General features: G+C 43.6%; 1 protein-coding gene across 1 annotated transcript in view; it reads left to right on the top strand.

Annotated features, from left to right (window-relative positions):
• fcho2 (FCH and mu domain containing endocytic adaptor 2) overlaps positions 1-22,903 on the top strand; it is a 239,153-nt gene that overhangs the window by 63,708 nt on the left and 152,542 nt on the right. Inside the window, exons 3-6 of the mRNA XM_067982732.1 lie at positions 4,149-4,223; positions 4,373-4,514; positions 9,108-9,260; positions 12,602-12,706. Of these exons, the coding sequence (XP_067838833.1) occupies positions 4,149-4,223; positions 4,373-4,514; positions 9,108-9,260; positions 12,602-12,706 (475 nt within the window). The remainder of the gene's footprint in view (positions 1-4,148; positions 4,224-4,372; positions 4,515-9,107; positions 9,261-12,601; positions 12,707-22,903) is intronic.

The raw sequence follows: 22,903 nt of genomic DNA, 5'->3' as shown, positions 1-22,903 counted from the left end.
CCTGCCATCCCAGGAATCAGTCTGGTGAACCTTCACTGCACTCCCTCTATGGCAAGTATATCCTTTCTTAGGTAAGGAGACCAAAACTGCACACAATACTCCAGGCGTGGTCTCACCAAGGCCATGTATAACTGCAGTAAGACATCCTTGCTCCTGTACTCAAATCCTCTTGCAATGAAGGCCAACATACCATTTGCCTTCCTAACTGCTTGCTGCACCTGCATGTTTGCTTTCAGTGACTGGTGTACAAGGACACCCAGTTCCCATTGTACGTCAACATTTCCCAATCTATGACCATTTAAATAATACTCTGCCTTTCTGTTTTTCCTTCCAAAGTGGATAACTTCACATTTATCCACATTATACTGCATCTGCCACGTATTTGCCCACTCACTCAACTTGTCTAAATCGCCTTGAAGACTCTTTGCATCTTCCTCACAACTCACGATCCACCTAGTTTTGTGTCGTCAGCAAACTTGGAAATATTACATTTGGTTCCCTCATCCAAATCATTGATATATATTGTGAATAGCTGGGGCCCAAGCACTGATCCCTGCGGTACCCCAATAGTCAGTGCCTGCCACCCTGAAAAAGACCCATTTATTCCTACTTTCTGTTTCCTGTCTGTTAACCAATTTTCAATCCATGCCAGTATATTACCACCAATCCCATGTGCTTTAATTTTGCACACTAACCTCTCATGTGGGACTTTATCAAAGTCCTTCTGAAAATCCAAATACACCACATCCACTGGTTCTCCCTTATCTATTCTACTAGTTACATCCTCAAAAAACTCCAGTAGGTTTGTCAACCACGATTTCTCTTTCATAAATCCATGTTGACTTTGTCTAATCACGTTGATATTTTCTAAGTGTCCTGTTATCACATCCTTTATAATAGACTCTAGCATTTTCCCTACTACTGATGTTAGGCTAACTGGTCTGTAGTTCCCTGTTTTCTCTCCCTTTTTTAAATAGTGGGGTTACATTTACCACTCTCCAATCTGCAGGGACTGTTCCATAATCTATAGAATTTTGGAAGATGACAACTAATGCATCCACTATTTCCATGGCTACCTCTTTTAGTACTCTGGGATGCAGATTATCAGTCCCTGAGGATTTATCAGCTTTCAGTCACATTAATTTCTGCAGGACTCTTTTTTCACTAATCCATATTTCCTTTAATTCCTCCTTCTCACTAGAACCTTGGTTCCCCAGCATTTCTGGGAAGTTATTTGTGTCCTCTTCCGTGAAGACCGAACCAAAGTATTTGTTTAATTGCTCTACCGTTTCTTTGTTCCCCATTATAAATTCTCCCGTTTTTGACTGTAAGGGACCTACATTTGCCTTCACTAATCTTTTTCTTTTTACATACTTGTAGAAGCTTTTACAGTTCACTTTTATTTTCCTTGCAAGTTTACCCTCATACTCTATTTTTCCCCTTTTAATCAATCTCTTGGTCTTTTTTTGCTGAATTCTAAACTGCTCCCCATCCTCAGGCTTGCTACTTTTTTTGGCAACTTTATATGATTCCTCTTGGATCTAATACTATCCTTAATTTCTTTTGTTAGCCATGGTTGGGCTGCTTTTCCTTTTGTGTTTTTGCGCCAGAAAGGAATGTATAATTGTTGCAATTCATGCATTCGTTCCTTAAATGTTAGCCATTGCCTATCCACTGTCGTGCCTTTTAATGAAGCTTCCCAATCTATCATAGCCAATTCACTCCTCATACCTTCGTAGTTTCGTTTGTTTAGATTTAGGACCCTAGTTTCGGATTGGATTACTTCACTTTCCATCTTAATGAAGAATTCTATCATGTTATGGTCACTCTTCCCTAAAGGACCCCACACAAGAAGATTATTAATTAACCCCTTCTCGCAATTCTGACGAAGGGTCATCGACCTGAAACATTAACTCTGTTTCTTTCTCCACAGATGCTGCCTGACTTGCTGAGTTTTCAATTTTATTGCAGTACTTTACACTTGTCCGCATTAAATTTCATCTGCCATTGATGAAGAATGTGTCAAAATGCAAGTAGACTGCAGAATGGGCATATAATTGGAAAATGAATTTCAATATAGATAAGTGTGATGTGCATTTTGCTGAGAAGAGTAAGAAGGCTGCATATTGCTTGGATATTAAGAGTCTAAATGTGGTAAAGGACAAAGGGATATTGGGGTACAGATACACAAATCACTAAAAGTAGTGACACAGGTTTTTAAGGCCATAAAAAAGGCAAACAATGCACAGGGGTTCATTTCGAGAGGGATAGAATTAAAAAGCAGAGAAGTTATATTAAACTTGTATCGAACATTGGTTGGCCCACACTTGGATATCGTGCACAGTTCTGGTCTCCCTATTATAAAAAGGGTATAGAGGCATTGGAGAAGGTACAAAAAAGATTCACTAGGAGAATACCAGAACTGAGAGGATATCCTTGAATATCCTGAGCAGGTGGGGCTCTTTTCTCTTTTAAAAAAAAGAGAAGGCTGAGGGGTGACCTGATAGAAGTCTTTAAGATAATGAAAAGGTTTGATAGGGTAGACGTAGAGAAAATGTTTCTACTTGTGGGGGAGACCAAAACTAGAGGTCATCAATATAAGATAGTCACTAATGAATCCAATAAGGAATTCAGGAGAAACTTCTGTACCCTAAGAATGTGGAATGTGCTACCACAAGGAGCAGTTGAGGCAAATAGCATAGATGCATTTAGGAGGAAGCTAGATAAGTACATGAGGGAGAAAGGAATAGAAGGGTATGCTGGTGGGCTTAGATGAAGTAGGGAGGGAGGAGGTTTTTGTGGAGCATAAACGCCGGCTTAGACCAGTTGGGATGAATGGCCTGTTCCTGTGCTGTAGACTCAATGTGACTACTATGCGGAAGCCATGTCCCGAGTAGACTGCACAATATGTTGCACCTGGACTTACAGAGGCATTTGACAGAATTTAACATGAAAGGCTATTAGCGAAGCTCGAAGCTGTGAAAATTCAGGGTAAATCTTGAGTATTGATAAACTGTCTAAAGGGTAGAAAATAATTGCTGCTTGTCAGGAGGATTTATATTGAGGTGGTGGGATGTACTAAGTAGGGCGTCCAGGGCTCGGTATTGGGACCACTCTTGTTTCTAATTTCCATCAAGTTACCCCATGCAAAGTGCTCACATCTGCAGATGATGTCAAATTAGGGAATAGGAGGCAGCTCCGAAATTATAGGTCGAGAAAATATGTAGGTGGGCAGAACAATGGCAGATGAAATTTAATGTGAAGTACCGCAATAAAAACAGAAAATGCTGGAAATACTCAGCAAGTCAGGCAGCATCTGTGGAGAAAGAAACAGAGTTAATGTTTCAGATCAATGACCCTTTGTCAGAACTGGGAGAAGTTGAAGATTAAACAGTTTTTAAGCAAGTACAGAGCCAGGGAAAGGGGAGGAAAGAACAAAGGGGAAGGTCAGTAATAGGATGGAGGGCAGGACTGATTAAATGACAAAAGGGATGATGGTGCAAGGGAAGGCGGGAAGTAATGGGACAAGTAAAGAAACAAAAGATGGGTCTAGAGGAGCTGTAAATGGCAACATCAGAACCATTACCAGTACCTGCTGTCCGAAAAAATGGGAGGAGTGGTTATGATCTGAAGTTATTGAAATCAGTGTTGAGTCCCAAAGGTTGTAAAGTGCCTAATCAAAAGATGAGGTGCTGTTCCTCGAGCTTATGTTGAGCTTCATTGGAACAGTGTAAGAGGCCGAGGACAGAGGTCAGAGTGGGAGTGGGACGGGGAATTAAAATGGCAAGTGACCAACAGGTCAGGGTCATGCTCGTAGACTGAGCGGAGGTGTTCAGCAAAGTGATCGCTCAATCTGCATTTGGTCTCCCCAATGTAGTGTTCTCCTCTACTCCTAACTTCTGTAATGATGCTTTTGTGTGCGTGTACTTGCAAATTTAAACTTTTCTATTAAATGTTAACAAGTTTTTTCCACCAGAATTTCTTTGCATTTGTATTTTGTGTATTAACATAATCTTTGAAGTTAAAAAGAAAGACATGTTATGAAAGCACTGTCACAGAAATAGTCAAGAAATTATTTAAGATGAGATATGACAAGTTTTTTTGAAAAAAAGTGCAAGGAAAATGACTTCTGTTTTTTTTCTGAACAGTGTAACGATAGAAGATACTTATTCAAGGTCTATGACCAAATTAGCCAAAACAACAAGCAATTACAGTCAGCTGGGGTAAGTCTCTGATGTATATTCCAATTTTAACATGATATAGCAAACTAGATTTTAAGAGTACCTCGAAAATGTCTTTAAGTTTACTTGTTACCATTTTCTGTCTGCTACTGCTATTGTGTTTTATCTCTTTACGTTATGTATTCCTTCAGAACATTTGCACCAGTGTGGGATGTTTTAAAATTGTCAACCGAGAAACTAGCCAGTAGTCATTTAGATCTTGTACGAAAACTACAAGAATTAATTAAAGAAGTACAGAAGTATGGAGACGAACAGACCAAGGCACATAAGAAGGTAAGGAAACATTTAGTATCTTTATCATCCAGTATGACTAAATGTTTCTGGATACAAATTTGGAAACAGTTCTTTCACCAATAAGTGTATAAGCTTTAGTACCGTACCTGAAAATAGTAGTCATTATGTTTTTTGCAAATGTTTGGTGTGTACAAGTCTTTTTTTTGGAATGAATTTAATTGCAACCAACCAAATATTTTTATGCTGAGAATCTGATCAGATAAATCATTTGCCCTACCTTTAAACTAATATAAATTGTTATTTATATAGTGCCTTGTAATGTAATTGAAACATCTCAAAGTGCTTCACAAATTGAATAACTTTTGAAGTGTAGTGTTTGCTATGTAGGCAAAAGCAGCAGCCAGTTTGCACCAGCAATATTCCACATATAGCAGTGAAGTGAAGGACTAGTTTATCTGTTTTTTGATGACGTTTGTTAAGAGAGAAATATTTGACACAACACCAGGAGAACTCCCTCCCTTTGAGCAGTGCCATGGGACATTTAATATTTACTAGGCAGGCAGGCAGGACTTCAATTTAGCATCCGGGTAATTTCAAGCCAGTTAGTTTAATATGAGGAAATTTTTAGAGTCTCAAATTAAGGGTGAAATTACCATGTAACTAAAAAAAGAGAAAATAGAAGTGGTTAGCATTGATTTCAAAAGGAACATTTGTGGTTGACTATCCTTATGGAATTCTTTGAGGAGGTAACAGATATGGTAGATGGAGGAAATGCAATGGATGTAGTATACATGGACGTCAGGAAAGCCTTTGACAAGGTACCACACAGGAGATTACTAGAGAAGATTAGGAGGAGGGTAGCAAACTGGATTAAAAGTTGGATATAAGGGGGGGAAAAAGAGTAGGAGTTAAGGGCAGTTTTTCAGAGTGGTTAAAAAGTGGGTGGTGGTGTCCCACAGAATTCAGTTCTGGGGCCACTTCTGCTCACTGCGTATATAAATGGTTTGGAAATAGGCTTGGAGGAAATGGTGTCAAAATTTGCAGATCATACCAATATAGGAGGCAGAGTTAATTATTTTTTAGAAGACTTCCATTCCAAGAAACTAGAAAACCAGAAAAACAAGGAAGTCGTGATAAACCTTTATAAAATACTGGTTTGGCCACAACTGGAGTATTGTGTCCAGTTCTGGGCACCGCGCTTTAGGAAAGATGTGAAAGCCTTAGAGAGGGTGCAGAGAGATTTACTAGAATTATTCAAGGGATGAGGGACTTTAGTTACGTGGATAGACTGGAGACGCTGGGTGTTGTTCTCCTTGGAACAGAGAAGGTTGAGAGGAGATTTAAGATGAAAATTTGAAAATCATGAAGGGCCCAGACAGAGTGGATAGAGAGAAACTGTTCCCATTGGCAGAAGGGTCAAGAACCAGAGGGTGGAAGGATTGATGCTTTGTAATATTACCTGTGCTATACTTGATCTTGGGAGTGTTTAATGCTGACATTGAGTGTAAAATTGGATTAATGTTTCATTCCTTGACATTCTTTACCTTGATCATTAAATTATCCGAAAGTATTTTGAAACATATATGAATCATGAAATGATTAAAAGTGTATATTGAACTTCTGTTTTTAAGAAACAGCACCTTCAATGAACATAAGGACATAAGAAATAGGAGCAGAGGTAGGCCATACGGCCCCTCAAGCCTGCTCCACCATTCAATAAGATCACGGCTGCTGATTGGCCTCAACTCCACTTTCCCGCCCGATCCCCATATCCGTTGATTCCCCTAGCGTCCAAAAATCTATCTATCTCAGCCTTGAATATACTCAATGACTCAGTATCCACAGCCCTCTGGGGTAGAGAATTCCAAAGATTCACAACCCTCTGAATGAAGAAATTCCTCCTCATCTCAGCCTTAAATGGCCGACCCCTTATTCTGAGACTATGCCCCCTAGTTCTAGACTCGCCTGGAAACAACCTCTCAGCGTCTATCCTGTTAAGCCCTCTCAGAATCTTATGTTTCAATGAGATCATCTCTCATTTTTCTAAACTCGAGAGTATGGGCTTGATTTTTGCACCCGCGATCGGGTACGTTCGTGGCAGGGGGGCTACGAAAATCAGGGATTCCCAGGGCGGGTCGGGAGCCCAGCTCCAACCTGCCCCATTTCCGGGTTCCCCACTGACGCGCTGACATGCGCGCGCAGCCCCCGCATGTGGGACTCCCGCCGGCAATTAAAGCCGGCGGGGTGCCACTTAAAGTAATTGAACAGGTACTTCAGGTTGTTCACAGACCGGACTGACCTGTTATTTTAGCAGGGATGGGATTTTGCAACTGACTGGGACTGTTTCCCGTACTGGGGGAAACACTCCTAGTTCAAATGGACGTGTTGCAGCCATCAGCCTGTGGCAGCTGCAAAGGTCCATTTGACAGGTTGGGGGGGAGACCCTCACTCATTGCAGGAGGCCACTCTGTCACTTTGGACAAAGTTTGGCCTCCACCACCCTCCTAACAACAAAATTCACCAACTTGCACACTTACCCCGGTGTCCAGACACATGTACCTATCTTGCGGACCCCCTCAGATGTACATCTTCCGGATGGGGGCCGCCGTAGATGCAGTCATGACCTCCTCGGAGGGCGAACAGCATCACCGGCCACGCCGTCTACCTCTGACACGTGGAGCTCCACAACACAGTGCTGTGACACATCCACCTGCACAGCAGGAGGGAGGGCAACCGCAGAGAGAGATGCGTCGCAGAGGGCACTACCCTCGCCACAGGGTCCACAGACCGAGGCTCAACTTCCTGGACCTCTCTGAGCAGCAGTGCACACGGAGGCTTAGTCACTCGACATGTAGTCGTGGACATCTGCAGCCTCCTTCATGCCAAGCTGCTCCCAGCTGGCCCGAGCACCATCTTCTTACTTGTCGCTGTCAAAGTCACCACTGCCCTCAACAACTTCTCCTCCGCATCCTTCCAGGGTGCCACCGGGGACATCGCCGACGTCTCTCAGTCGTCTGCACAAAAGAGCCCTGCAAATACACCTACACCCACTCTGCAGTGACACAATGGGTGGCAGTTGTGGATCTTCATTGTGATCCTCAGGAAAGGGCATTATTGCACAAACCAGACAAGATTCGCAAAGACGTGGCAGTAGTGGTGCCAATATAATATGTAATGTGAGTTGATCAGAAATTAAATATAAGTAAAAACCATGACAAACCCTCAAACACCCTTGTGCATCACCTTCATGCTCAGGACACGTTTGCCTTAAGCTTCCGACTGCACATATGTGATGCATGCTCTGTGGCTGCAGCACAGGTAATGGCAGGTTGAGGTCGACTGTGAAAGAGATGCATGAGAGGGTGAGTATGAGATAGAGCCATGAGATTGTATGAGGATTGGGTTGAGTGGTAGTGGCAGGATGAGTACTGGCGAGGTGAGTAAGTGCAGATAAGATGAGGATGAGGTTTGAGTGGGTGTGAGGGGTGATGTAACAGAGTAATGTTGGCAGTGCAGAAGGAGATGTGGGGTGGGGGCGGTGATGTGACCGATGGAGTGTAGGGGAATGAGTAAGTGTACTCGCTTTGGCTGACCTACTTAGGTCATTGCAGCACCTCCTGCACTTTATGCAGGTGGGCGATATGTTGGTGGTGCAGGTGACCTCCTCTGCCACCTCGAGCCAGGCCTTGGTGGCAGAGGCAGGCCGCTTCCTCCCGCCCGCCGGGGGGAAGATCTCTGTCCTCCCCCTCCTCCTCACTCCATCCAATAAGAGCTGGAGTGAAGCATCATTAAACCTGGGAGCAGCCTTCCCCCTGGGCTGCTCCATGCTGTAATTTTTCCTATTTCTTGCAGCATCAGTCAGTGGAGTGCTTGCTCACCCTCTCATGCATCTCTTTCACAGTAAGCCTCAACCTGCCACTACCTGTGCTGCAGCCACAGGGCATGCATCACATATGTGCAGTAGGAAGCGTAAGGCAAACGTATCGTGAGCATGAAGGTGATGCACAAGGGTGTTTGAGGGTTTGTCATGGTTTTTACTTATATTTAATTTCTGATCAACTCACATTGCATATTATATTGGCACCACTACTGCCACTTCTTGCCCCTTTAAATAGAGCTCGTCCAGCTGACAGACCTTACTGTGTATGCACAGTCCGCCCGCTGTGCAGCTTAGCAGCGGGGAACCCGGAACAACAGGTAAGTGGATCCAATCAGCCTGCGATTGCGCGCGGGGCAGACTGATTTCACCAGGCGTGTTACCCACGTGCCCAATCGACCCCCCGCCGCCATGGTTCTACTTAATCTCTCCTCAAAGGACAACCCTCTCATCCCAGGAATCAATTTAGTGAACCTTCGTTGCATCGCCTCCAAGGCAAGTATATCCTTTCCTTAGATAAGGAGACCAAAACTGTACACAGTACTCCAGGTGTGATCTCACCAAAGCCCCGGACAATTGTAGTAAGACTTCCTTACTTTTGTACTCCAACCCCCTTGCAATAAAGGCCAACATGCCATTTGCCTTCCTAATTGCTTGCAATGAATTCTAATTAATTGACACAAATTATTAATTTTTTTAGAATGAGTGGCTAGTAATTAGGAAATACTTCATTTTTGATCTTTTTTCTATTATAGACAAAAGAAGAAGTGGCAGGGACCCTGGACGCTGTACAGAACATTCAAAGCATCACTCAAACACTGCAGAAATCTAAGGAAAACTACAGTGCCAAGTGTTTAGAATATGAAAGGTTAAAAAAGGAAGGAGCAACACAGAAAGAAGTGGAAAAGGTGAGCTCAATAAACTATTTGATTAGAAAATTAGAGTTAATGGCCCCACATTTTCTCAGGTTGAAGTCGAATTCCTGAATAAAAGGGACAGGAGAGGACAGGTGGGGGGGAGAAATTGTGCAGCACCCAGAAACACCAGGGCGCAGAATTTGCTGGGAAAATAACAGCGAGTTTAATGTGCATGCTGTTATATTAGAATGTAAATTGTTCAGCAAATTGTGGCAAGGAAGAGATAACTCGTGAGTTGCAAATCGCCACAAATTGCTGAACTATTTGCATTGCTCCACTGTTAGCCTCGTGAAAACAGGAGCTCGCCATCAACCTCCCCATGAGTTTCAAGAAATCGCTTCATTTGCACAGTAAATATGAAATAAACTTGCTGCAGAAAGTTCGAGCTCGTACTTAACAGCGTAAGTACCCTTTTAATGACAAGATTTATGTTCCATGTCTCATCCCTGATGATCACGTGCTGGGAATTCTCACTGGGGGCAGGAGTGGCTGGAAGTTCCACCCATCCCATCAATGGCCGAAAGTCAAGAAGGAGGTGAGCTGGTTGGATGGCATCACCTGCTGGAATTCCCACTGCTCCTAATTTTGCTGTAAACAACATGGATGCTGGCAAGATACCAGCATCCAGGTCAGTGGGGCACTCAGGATCTTGGCCTGGAACATCTCAGAATATTGCAGGTAGCAACCAGAGGGCCAATTTCCACTGTTCTTTTCAGTTTGTGGTAGCTTCACCCCTAAGCAGTTGTAAAGTGCCATGTTTTGCAAATCACCCCTCCCCCCACAGCAAGTGCCTAAGGTGTACCCATACAATTGCAAGTGTCCACCTGTTTTATTATAATTATCCTACCCTGACCCTGAATACTCTGGTGGGCCAGGCTTTAAGTCTGATGGCAAGGCATGATTTATGCTTTACTACAGTCACAGTGGTGGAGTAGGATATTCCTTTTTTTGCCCCATGGGTTTTCATTATGTGCATTGCTGGAAGCTTGATTCTATGACTCCTTCTCTTCCACCCTGCTCCTAACTATTAAAATTAACAGACTGGAGTACTGTGTATGGAATATTAACATAATTTGGGTTAATATTACATGACCTAAGGAGGAAATGACTTGAAATACAAAGCACAATTTATTACTAACCAGTTGATCTGTGCAATTACTTGTGGATTAAAAATGTCTCTTCATATACTGCTTCTCAGTTTCTCTCTCTGTGTAATTCTTTCCCTGTACCTTTTGTGTTTGTCTTCCACTCCTCTTGTCTTAATTTTTTTTGACTTTCTGTCTCGTTGCTTTGTCTGTTCTTCCTTTCATCCATTCTCGACATTTTCAACCATGTTTGTATGCATCCCATATATATTCCTTTACTGAATTTGTATATTTTACACTCTTTAAAGACAAAGCCACACAGCAAGATGAGCGCCAAGATATACCTGGTGTGAGGAAGGGATTTGGGCAGGGCAGAAGAGGCTGTCCAGGAGATGCAGTTATATGCATGAGAAACTGGGGGCTGGACTATGAGCTGAACAGAAGTGGGTTTCTCTCAGGCTGGTAGAGGTTGGGGCTTGAACTGGGAGAGAAATGCTTGTGATGAGAGGCTGCTTTGGGGTGGGGAGGCTGTCTGCCATCAGAGGGAACAGTGGATCCAGAATCCACAGTTTCGTATCCCGTGCCGTATCTGTTGCTGTTGTGGTAGATGTAGAATTGCAGCCCTGACCAGTACTGGCACATCTAGAAACCATTACAACGCATGAGTAAGAAAGAATATAGGGCCTAGGCCCTGAGGTGGGCAGGAGGAGGAGGCCCAATTCTGCGGAAAGCCAGCCACACAGCTAGAAGTGTGGTAGTGGGGGACAATCTCCAAAGTTGTTAGGGGGCAAGGTCCAGATCCCGAAGATGGAACGAGGGAGAAGAAGAGCAGGGCCCAAGTTAAAAGTGAGGGTGAAGCTTTTGCGATGCTGGTCTTTGTGTTTGGGGCCCAAAGGAGCATTATTGTTGTCAGGCAGTGGTGACAATCTATTGCTTTTCTGCCTTTTGGAGTAGAGTTTGTCAAATCAGCTGGTCTGCCGATCCCAAAGTTGATCGAGACTGTCCTACTTAAAACTGGTCTGGAGCAGCACTCTGTTGTATTTCCAACTTGGGGAACAGAGCTTGGAGCTTTGAGAATGGGGTTGATAGCAGTATAGACTGAGGCTGTTTCTAAAACCACTGTGTGGCATGGAGAAAGTGGACCTTGAGCACCGGGGCAGATCTCCTTTGAAGGGGGGGAGGGAGCAGAGCTGGAGTGTTCTGGGTGGGCCTACAAGGGAGGGAAAGTCAGACACAATGGGTAAAATACTCAGGGTGGAGGATTAACAGGGTGCGGGGGAAGGAATGAAACCATAACAGTGGTTGGACACCTTTTCCAATGATTTTGTTAGTTGTGGTGTCATATGGACCAATTGGTGACAAAATAGGCTCACTAGCATATTACTATTATACAATATCAAAATAGGATTAATCATGGACACAAACTTTCAATTATTAGATATATACTTGTTTTTATTACTACCACATTTTCTTATGGTATAATTTCATTTTAATGGAACTATGTTTGTCTATTATGAACTCCTATAGTCATTGCTCTATATTCCCTTTTTCAAATAGTATCAATTTAAAAGGAGGAAAAATAGATATTCCTGATGAAGTGCAGAAAAGTCCAAGCTGCTAATTTACTGATAGCAGTAGATTGAGAATTTTTTTTTAACCTTTTAGGGCTTTTTTATTGGACTTCTGAAAATCGCATAGTAATTCTATTGGTCTGTCAAAAACAACACAAGTGCTGATGTTTTTCTATCATGCACAGTCCTCATAAGATGTAATTAATCTTTTAAGACAGAAAGAGGCATGTTTATGATTGCCAGTCCTGTTTCGTAAAGGTTCTTAAAGGTTATGACTTACCAAGTGGAGGTATTGAAAGCCTTGTCTGAGCCAGATTAAACCAGATAGGTGGTGTAGACCAGTCTGTACCAAATGAATGTACTAGAGATAAGCCCTGATAAGGTTGTCTTCTACAAAGAAAACATTAATCTGAAGAGGCAAGAGTACCAACAGAATGCACTGTAGATAATGGAATAGACTACATTATTACTTTTTTTAAAATTGGATCACGTGTAGCTATGTGCTCGGTTGTTTTTCAAAAAAGGCAGACAGTAAAATACTATACTTTGAATTGTATGTTCCATTGCTCTAAATTTCATGTACTGCATAGCTCTATACGAATACATATACCCTATTTTGATCTATAAAGTGCTTCAGTAGTTAACCTGTTTTTTTTGCCTTTTGTGTTCTGTTCAGGCAGTTGTAAAATCTAAAAAAGCTACAGAAACCTATAAACTATATGTGGAAAAATATGCTGTGGCCAGAACAGATTTTGAACAGAAAATGACAGAAACTGCACGGGTATGTATTGTATGCAGGTTAATAATTGGTGCACTATTATTTGTTACCTGATTTATAATGAATCCCAAGTCATATGGAGCCAAACTAAGAATGTGATCTTTCATATCTGCATGCATTTATATACACTGAATGTAAGTGACAAGAGTATTTCCTATGCATAGATCTACTAAGGGATATGGAGAAAGGGTTGAGATGAGAGTAAATTTTTCATTTGCATACTCTTGGTATAGATTGGGAAATCACATGTGCAGCCCATTACCAACAAACCATGGGATCAACCCTGGTTTAATGAGGAGTGTAGAAGAGCATGCCAGGAGCAGCACCAGGCGTACCTAAAAATGAGGTGCCAACCTGGTGAAGCGACAACTCAGGACTACATGCATGCTAAACAGAGGAAGCAACATGCTATAGACAGAGCTAAGCGATTCCACAACCAGCGGATCAGATCAAAGCTCTGCAGTCCTGCCACATCCAGTCGTGAATGGTGGTGGACAATTAAACAACTAATGGGAGGAGGAGGCTCTGCAAACATCCCCATCCTCAATGATGGCGGAATCCAGCACGTGAGTGCATAAGACAAGGCTGAAGCGTTTGCAACCATCTTCAGCCAGAAGTGTCGAGTGGATGATCCATCTCGGCCTCCTCCCGATATCCCCACCATCACAGAAGCCAGTCTTCAGCCAATTCGATTCACTCCATGTGATATCAAGAAACGGCTGAGTGCACTGGATACAGCAAAGGCTATAGGCCCTGACAACATCCCAGCTGTAGTGCTGAAGACTTGTGCTCCAGAACTAGCTGCACCTCTAGCCAAGCTGTTCCAGTACAGCTATAACACTGGCATCTACCCGACAATGTGGAAAATTGCCCAGGTATGTCCTGTCCACAAAAAGCAGGACAAATCCAATCCTGCCAATTACCACCCCATCAGTCTACTCTCAATCATCAGCAAAGTGATGGAAGGTGTCGTCGACAGTGCTATCAAGCGGCACTTACTCACCAATAACCTGCTCACCGATGCTCAGTTTGGGTTCCGCCAGGACCACTCGGCCCCAGACCTCAATACAGCCTTGGTCCAAACATGGACAAAAGAGCTGAATTCCTGAGGTGAGGTGAGAGTGACAGCCCTTGACATCAAGGCAGCATTTGACCGAGTGTGGCACCAAGGAGCCCTGGTAAAATTGAAGTCAATGGGAATCGGGGAAAACTCTCCAGTGGCTGGAGTCATACCTAGCACAAAGGAAGATGGTAGTGGTTGTTGGAGGCCAATCATCTCAGCCCCAGGGCATTGCTGCAGGAGTTCCTCAGGGCAGTGTCCTAGGCCCAACCATCTTCAGCTGCTTCATCAATGACCTTCCCTCCATCATAAGGTCAGAAATGGGGATGTTCGCTGATGATTGCACAGTGTTCAGTTCCATTCGCAACCCCTCAAATAATGAAGCAGTCCGAGCCCTCATGCAGTAAGACCTGGACAACATCCAGGCTTGGGCTGATAAGTGGGAAGTAACATTTGCGCCAGACAAGTGCCAGGCAATGACCATCTCCAACAAGAGAGAGTCTAACTACCTCCCCTTGACATTCAACGGCATTACCATCGCCGAATCCCCCACCATCAACATTCTGGGGGTCACCATTGACCAGAAACTTAACTGGACCAGCCATGTAAATACTGTGGCTACAAGAGCAGGTCAGAGGCTGGGTATTCTGTGGCGAGTGACTCACCTCCTGACTCCCCAAAGCCTTTCCACCAGCTACAAGGCACAAGTCAGGAGTGTGATGGAATACTCTCCACTTGCTTGGATGAGTGCAGCTCCAACAACACTCAAGAAGCTCGACACCATCCAGGACAAAGCATCCCGCTTGATTGGCACCCCATCCACCACCCTAAACATTCGCTCCCTTCACCACCAGCGCACAGTGGCTGCAGAGTGTACCATCCACAGGATGCACTGCAGCAACTCGCCAAGGCTTCTTCGGCAGCACCTCCCAAACCCGCGACCTCTACCACCTGGAAGGACAAGAGCAGCAGGCACATGGGAACAACACCACCTGCACGTTCCCCTCCAAGTCACACACCATCCTGACTTGGAAATATGTCGCCGTTCCTTCATCGTCGCTGGGTCAAAATCCTGGAACTCCCTTCCTAACAGCACTGTGGGAGACCTGTCACCACACGGACTTCAGTGGTTCAAGAAGGCAGCTCACCACCACCTTCTCAAGGGCAATTAGGGATGAGCAATAAATGCTGGCCTCGCCAGCGATGCCCACATCCCATGAACGAATAAAAAAAAAATTAATTGCTGAAAAATTGTGGGCTGTTTGTGCGCAGTTTCCTGAAATGCATCTTATCAGATGAGATTCTGTGGTAGGAGGGCACAAATGGAAAAATTATCATATAATGAGCTGCATGGCCAACAAAGTGGTGGAGCAGACTTAAGTAGGCCGAATTTCCTGTCCCTGTGTTCCTAAGACACGTAGCGATACATTTTAAATAAATCACTGGATTATGTTGGACCGTATAACTTATGAATTTGCTTTACAACATAGTAGATGGCTATTGTGTAGCAGTTGATTTGAAGTGTTTCGTTATGCAAACTTTTTTCATTGACAGTAGCTCAATAATAGAGTGGTGTTGACCGTATATGAGTATACAATTCTTCATTATTCAGCAATCCTTCATGCACTGTTTGAGCTTCTCCAATTTTGATTGGTTCCAGGGAATCAGATTTTTTTTTTGCTCTGATGTCTTTGGGATTGTGCTGTACAAAACACCATGCTCTGACACAGTATGAAGATCGAGGACCTGTGCAATAGCTCAGGATTTTTTTTTTCTTGTCTCACTTGATAGATTCTCTAAGCTCTGAGTGTCATTTTTACTCTACTTCTACAGCTGACCCCTTTTTTGCGTGGTCTTTGGGGAAAAATAAGTACAATTTTTAGTAATTTTAAGGGAGTAATTGTACTTTTATCTATCATATTCGTTTCCTTTTCCACTTGATTCATCGAGCACGAGCTCAGCAGGTGGGGCGGGGCATGACTCCGCTGACTCTAACTCCAAGATACTAGTACTTTTTAACTAGTGGAACTAAATTGCCTGTCTTGTACACAAAAGCTATAGATAACAACGTCTCTGTTAGTATAATAACTCCTTATGCTTTCAGCAGGCTAATCAATAACAATAACAACTTGCATTTATATAGTGGTTTTAACTTAAAAAAAAATCCAAAAATGTTTCACAAATAGAGACAAGTAAGAAAATGGATGGTTGACTGAAAGCTTGGTTGAAAAATGGGTTTTGAGGGCTTTTTTTTTTAAGAAGAGGTGAGGCAGAAGGGTTTCGGTAAGGAGTTCTAGAAAGACCAGCTGAAGTCTCTGCCACCAATGGTGGGGCACAGAGAGGGGGATGCATACAAGGCCAGATTCACAAGAAGGGAGTGTGCAAGAGGGAATATCGGGCTGGTGGAAATTGCAGACATAGGGTAGGGTGTATGAGGGATATGTAGATATATGCCCTATATGTAGATATCCCTCATATAGAATTTATGTGTTGGTGGACAAGAAGCCAGTGTAGGTCAGCAAAATCGGGAGTGATGGGCAAGCGGGAGAGGAAACAGGTGGTAGAGTTTTGGACAAGTTGGAGTTTACGGATGGTGGAGGATGGGAGGCCAGCAAGGAGTGCAGTAGAATAGTCAAGACTGGAGGTGACAAAGGCATGTATAGGGGTTTCAGCAGCGGAGAGACTACAGTAATAGCAGAGAAAGGCAGTGTTGTGGAGGTGGAAATAAGTGGTCTAGAAGACTGGATGTGGATTTTAAAGTTTAGCTTAGGGTCAAATTAGTCTGGTCAAGCCTGAGCGAATGACCAGGAGGGGGATAGAGTCAGTGGCAGGTGAGCAGCATTTATAGTGGGGGTTGAAAATGATAGCTTTGATCTTCCAAATGTTGGTCTGGAGGAAGTTGTGACTCACCCATGACGATGTCAGACAGCATTAGGTCATGAAAGGGGTTGGTTGCCAGGTAGAGCTGGACGTCATCAATATACATACGGAAGGTGACCCTGTGCATGTGGATGATGCCAGTATATAAATAAGGAAGAGGAGAGAGAGAAGGATAGGTCCTTGTGGCATCTAGAGGTGACATGGAGAGCAGAGAAGCCATTAGAGATGTGCTAGCTGCGTTCTGATATGTAGGAATGTAGTCATGCAAGAGTAGGATGACGGAGGAGAAACTTTGGACGAGGGTAGCACACTGGACCATGTCAACTGCTGCACAAAAGTCGAAGAGGAATAATGCATGGTCACAGTCATAAAGGAGGTCATTTCTGACTTTAAGGCATTATGGTGCTGAGCAGGGCAGAAGTTGAACTGGAGGGATTCAGGCATGAAGTTTTGGGAGTGAATGACATAGAGGTGGGAGGTGACGACATGTTTGCTGATCTTAGAGAGAAAAGGGAGGTTGGAGGTGGTGTAGTAGTTGCAAAGTATGGATGGATTGGAGGTGGGTTTTGCGGGGGGAATGAAAGATGGCAGCTTTGAACGGTGAGGGATGGCGTTGAAACTAAAGGAACCATTGTTTATATCAGCTAGCATGGAGGTCAGCAAGTGGAGTGAAGTGGGAAGAAGATCAAGGGAGCAGGTGTTGAATCTCATGGAAGAGATGAGTAACTCTGGAATAAAATCCAGTTGGAGCCATGTGGAAGAAGCTTGGCACCAGCTACCAGCTAGAGAAGGAGAGGCGCCTGCTTCAGGAGTCAGTTGAGATGGTAGGTTCAGGGGCAATCATAGGAGCAGAGTATTGGTCAGGGTGCTAGCAAAGGTCTATCCAAAGAACCAGTTGAGGCGTGAAGATTGATTCAGGGAGTTAAGAGGCGAAACAGATTATCGAGCAAGTCACAGCAAAGTTTAATCCAAGGGTCTGGTAGAGGTGTGGAGATGGTTTCAGGAAACCAGTGGAGGAACGGAGATTGATCCAGTAGACCAAGTGAGGAGAATGATCCAGAAGTTGTGATGGAGTGACGTTAACATAAAAGTTTAGGAGGAGGGCTCAGCCCAGGAGATCAGCGGAGCAGCAGACTTTAGTCCCAGAGTTGGCAGAGCAGCTGATTTCTGCAAAGAGTTGGCACAGGGTGCAGAGTCCAAGTCGGAATAGATTGTGTCGGAAGTGCAATGGGGCTGAAATGGGTGAATAGCAGTAAAAAAACATAGGAGGCTGGGGCACCTGACCTTACGTTGGGTGCCTGAAGGTTCTTTGTAGGAATTTATAAAGCAGTGAATACCTCAGGCAATCCAGTGGAGTTTTTTGTTGCATTAAGTAAAAGATCCAGATATAACTTGTGTGTTTTTATTTTTTTAAAATGTATCCATCCTGAACGACATTTTTCCTCCCAAGGATGTAGCCTCATGGACCATGTAAGATATAGAACTCAATTCTCTGGCTTTGAGCAGGGACACAGACTCTAGCACAAGAGCTTGATATAATTAGAATAAGGCTTCTCAGATGCACCATATTGTTCCCTATTGCATAAGAAATTGGAGAGGAAAATCCTATGCGGTCTGGGTGAGGTCTTCCTTTTACTATTCAGACCCAGTAGTAATGTATTCTATAGCCAGCTAAGAAAAAGGGAGTGATAGGCACAAAGGTGAAAGGTGAACCTTGGCGTGGAAAGGTAGTTTGGAGAAGCAGTAGTAGTTGGACAGGATGGATGGATTGAGGATGGGGTTTTTGAGGGGGAGGCAGAACGATGACAGTTTTGAAAGAATTAGCTTGCTTTTATATAGCATCTTTTATGACTGCAGGATGTTCCAAAGCCCTTCATAGCCAATGAAGTACTTTTGAAGTGTAGTCACTATTGTAATGTAGGAAAATGCAGCAACCAATTTATGCATGGCAAGGTCCCAAAACAGCAATGAGATAAATGACCAGATAATCTGTTTTAGTGATGTTGTTTGAGGGATGAATGTTGGCTAGGACAGCAGAAGAACTCCAATGCTCTTCTATGAAAAGTGCCTTCGGATGTTTTATTCTCATCAGAGAGGGCAAACAGGGCCTCAAAGACAGCACCTTCCTCAACACTGCACTGAAGTGTCGGTCTACATTACGTGTGCTGAAGTTCTGGGGTGAGGCTTGAATCCATGACCTTTTGACTTAAATGTAAGAGAGCTTAAACTCAGCCAAGGCTGATTTTTTTTTTATTCGTTCATGGGTTGTGGGCGTCGCTGGCGAGGCGGCATTTATTGCCCATCTCTAATTGTCCTTGAGAAGGTGGTGGTGAGCCGCCTTCTTGAACCGCTGCAGTCCGTGTGGTGAAGGTACTCCCACAGTGCTGTTAGGAAGGGAGTTCCAGGATTTTGACCCAGCGATGATGAAGAAACGGCGATATATTTCCAAGTCGGGATGGTGTGTGACCTGGAGGGGAACGTGCAGGTGGTGTTGTTTCCATGTGCCTGCTGCTCTTGTTCTGCTAGGTGGTAGAGGTCACGGGTTTGGGAGGTGCTGTCGAAGAAGCCTTGGCGAGTTGCTGCAGTGCATCCTGTGGATGGTTCACACTGCAGCCACTGTGCGCCGGTGGTGAATGGAGTGAATGTTTAGGGTGGTGGATACCCTGAAGGTTGGTGGCCAAGCTAAGAGAACCGTTGATTGCTAGCATGGAGATCAGGAAGTGGAATTGAGTGGGAAGGAAATTAAGGGAGCAAGAAGTGGGTCTCACGGATGAGCTTGGAGAAGGTGGGGGAAGAAAGTACAAATGAGCTTAGAATGAGTGGAATTGGGGCCTAGTGGAAAGGTCAGAGTCTTGGGGAAGTAGGGAGAGGACCCAGGTATGGAGGCTTCTGTGAAGCAAAGGAATTGCTGTCTGTTTCTATCGGTGTGCGAATGCCACTGGAATCATACACCATGAGGCTGTGAATAGCGAAGGCCTTGTTGCAATGGAGCAACTGGTGATAGTTGATCCACCAGCAGGGTCAGAGGGACCAATCTGAGAATGCAGAGGAGAGGTGAGTGTCAGAGACCTTTCACCTTTCAAGTGTGATCAAGAACAGTAAATAAGAATACCAGTAATTGGTGATAATTTAGTCTCTGAGCACAAGGAGGACAAATGAGGGACATGAAAATAGTATTCTGATGCAGTAATTGAGGCAAAGATGCATTGGGGAAAACTGGAGGGAGATTCACTCTATATTTATGTTTACAAAATCACTTTATTCACAGACATTGTGGTTATATATTCCAAGAAAATTAAAATGACCTAATTTTTTTTTGCAGGCACCATTTTCTTTTTTAAATTAACTTGGTTTGTATGTTGCCTTATTTTGGCCATTTAATATGTTTTTTTTAATGGATTTTACACCTTTAGAACAACTTTTTAAATGAGGGCACATAAGACCCTGTCTCTCTGACTTAAATTTGTTGCTGTCATCTAACTTATCCTTGATCAGGTTTACTGACAAAGACATGTCAATAAAGCTAATCTGGGACAAACTGAATTATACCATCACTTCTTTGACTGTCTTGTGATAGCCTAGCTGGCTTTGTAGAAAGTATGTATGAGTGAGGATGGAGTTAGGCTTGCCTATGATGCCCAAAGTGATTGAAGAGCCAGACACTCAGTGCCCAGGTTCACATGTGAAGAACGGCTACTTGGACAAGAAATATGAATGCCGCTGGCGTTTGTGAAATCGTATCCCAGCATGAACAGCTGCTTTCAGGATGGGCAAGGAAACAGTATGCAGTGTGGAATGCTCTTATTTGGATGGGAGTAAATCACAAGTATGAGCATCTGTATCTCTTGTGGTGGCCATCCTTATGGCCACAATTCCAGAAGAGCAGGCTTACTGCACAAGTGCAATTTTTTCCATTTCCTGCACAATCCATCCTTATGACCTCCCAATTATATGCCAAATTAAGGCTAGCTTTACGCAGAGGGCTCAGGACCTGAGTTGAGACTGCCAGTATTCATTTCATGTCAAACTTCCGGAACAGGGAAGGGCCTCTCATCACATCAGTTTGTGTTGGATTTGAATATATCAAATACAAGGTAAAAGAATATATCCTAATCCGCAGTGCCACCAGTCACCTTAAAATTATATTTTAATTGTAAGTCAGTGGTGTCAGGAATTATCATATTAGCAATCCTACCATTAGGGAAGGAATACCACTCTTAAAGGGGCAGTGTGAATGGTTGCCAGGATAAAATCTTCTTTTTCTTTTTTTTTCTGAAGCTTACATATGGGCTTTTAGAAGGTATGTAAGAGGTTGAGAAAAATAGTGAGGATAGACATTGGTGAGTGATGGTATATATTTTAAAAAAATGTTACAATGCTAATGGGTTATCTGCATCATGAATGGAATTTTTTTTATCTGCATCATGAATTAGATTTTTGTTCTGGAAACTACTGCTTGTTACTTTGTATTTGCTGTGTAGAGAATGGTTTTAATATTGGATGATATCACATCTTTTAAACTCTTAAGAATACCACCACCAGTGCATATCCTGCTGATCACAAACAATTGCTTGCCAAATCATTTGGGTGCTATATATGGAATACATACGAACATTCGGCCCCTCGAGCCTGCTCTGCCATTTGATAAGATCATGGCTGATCTGATTGTGACCTCAACCCTACTTTCCTGTCTATCTACTATAGCCTTTGACTCCTTTGTTAATCAGGAATCTATCTAAGTCAGCCTTAAAAATATTCAATGACCCTGCCTCCATCGCTCTCTGGGTAAGGGAGTTCCACAGACTCATGACCCTCTGAGAGAAAAAATTTCTCCTCATCTCATTAAATGGGAGACCCCTTATTTTTAAACTGTGCCCCCCCACCCCTAGTTCTAGTCTCTCCCACAAGGGGAAACATCCCCTCAGCATTTACCCCTTCTAGTCCCCTCAGGATCTTATATGTTTCAATAAGATCACCTCTCAGTCTTCTAAATTCCATAGAACCATAGAAAAGATACAGCACAGAAGGGAGCCATTCGGCCCATCGTGTCCGCGCCGGCTCGAAGAACAACCAGGTGCCCATTCTAATCCCATCTTCCAGCACCTGGTTTGTAGCTCTGCAGCTTACAGCACTTTAGGTGCAGATTTGAGGGTCCCTGCCTCTACCACCAATTCAGGCAGCGAATTCCATACACCCAGCACCCTCTGGGTAAAAAAGTTTTTCCTTATGTCCCCTCTAATCCTTCCGCCAATCAGCTTAAATCTATGTCTTCCAGTTCTTGAACTCTCCACTAGGGGAAACAGGTACTTCCTGTCTACTGTATCGAGGCCCCTCATAATTTTGTACACCTCAATCTAAGTCTCCCCTCAGCCTCCTCTGCTCCAAGGAAAACAACCCCAGCCTATCCAATCTCTCCTCGTAGCTGCAGTTTTCAAGCCCTGGCAACATGCTTGTAAATCTTCTCTGCACTCTCTCCAGAGCAATTACGTCCTTCCTGTAATGTGGTGACCAGAACTGTGCACAGTACTCCAGCTGTGGTCTTACCAGCGTTTTATACAGTTCCATCATTACATCCCTGCTTTTGTATTCTATACCTCGGCTAATAACGGAGAGCATTCCGTATGCCTTCTTCACAACCTTATCTACCTGTACTGCCACCTTCAGTGACCTGTGCACATGCACTCCAAGGTCTCTCACTTCCTCTACCTCCTCTCAATGTATTCCCGTTTACTGCGTATTCCCTTTTACTGTTTGCCCTCCCTAAGTGCATTACCTCACACTTCTCCATTTGCCACTTTTCCGCCCACTCCACCAACCCATTGATACCTTCTTGGAGTCTACAGCTATCCTATTCACTATTAACTACACGGCCAATTTTTGTGTCGTCTGCAAATTTACCAATCATGCCCCCTACATTCAAGTCCAAATCATTAATATATATCACAAATAGCAAGGGACCCAACACTGAGCCCTGTGGCACACCACTGGAAACGGATTTCCAGTGTATACTGGCCCAACTTGTCCAACCTTTCCTCATAAGGTAACCCCCTCATCCCAGGAATTAGTTGAGTGAACCTCCTCTGAACTACCTCCAAAGCAATTATGTCCTTTCTTAAATAAGGAGACCAAAACTGCACACAGTATTCTAGATGTGGTCTCACCAATGCCCTGTACAACTGTAGCAAAACATCTCTACTTTTGTAATTCCATTACCCTTGCAACAAATGACAACATTCCATTTGCCTTCCTAATCACTTGCT

Source organism: Heptranchias perlo, chromosome 4 (assembly GCF_035084215.1).
Source record: "Heptranchias perlo isolate sHepPer1 chromosome 4, sHepPer1.hap1, whole genome shotgun sequence".
Lineage (NCBI taxonomy): Eukaryota > Metazoa > Chordata > Chondrichthyes > Hexanchiformes > Hexanchidae > Heptranchias > Heptranchias perlo.
Note: the sequence above shows the minus strand (reverse complement) of the source record. Positions and strands in the feature narration are given on the sequence as shown.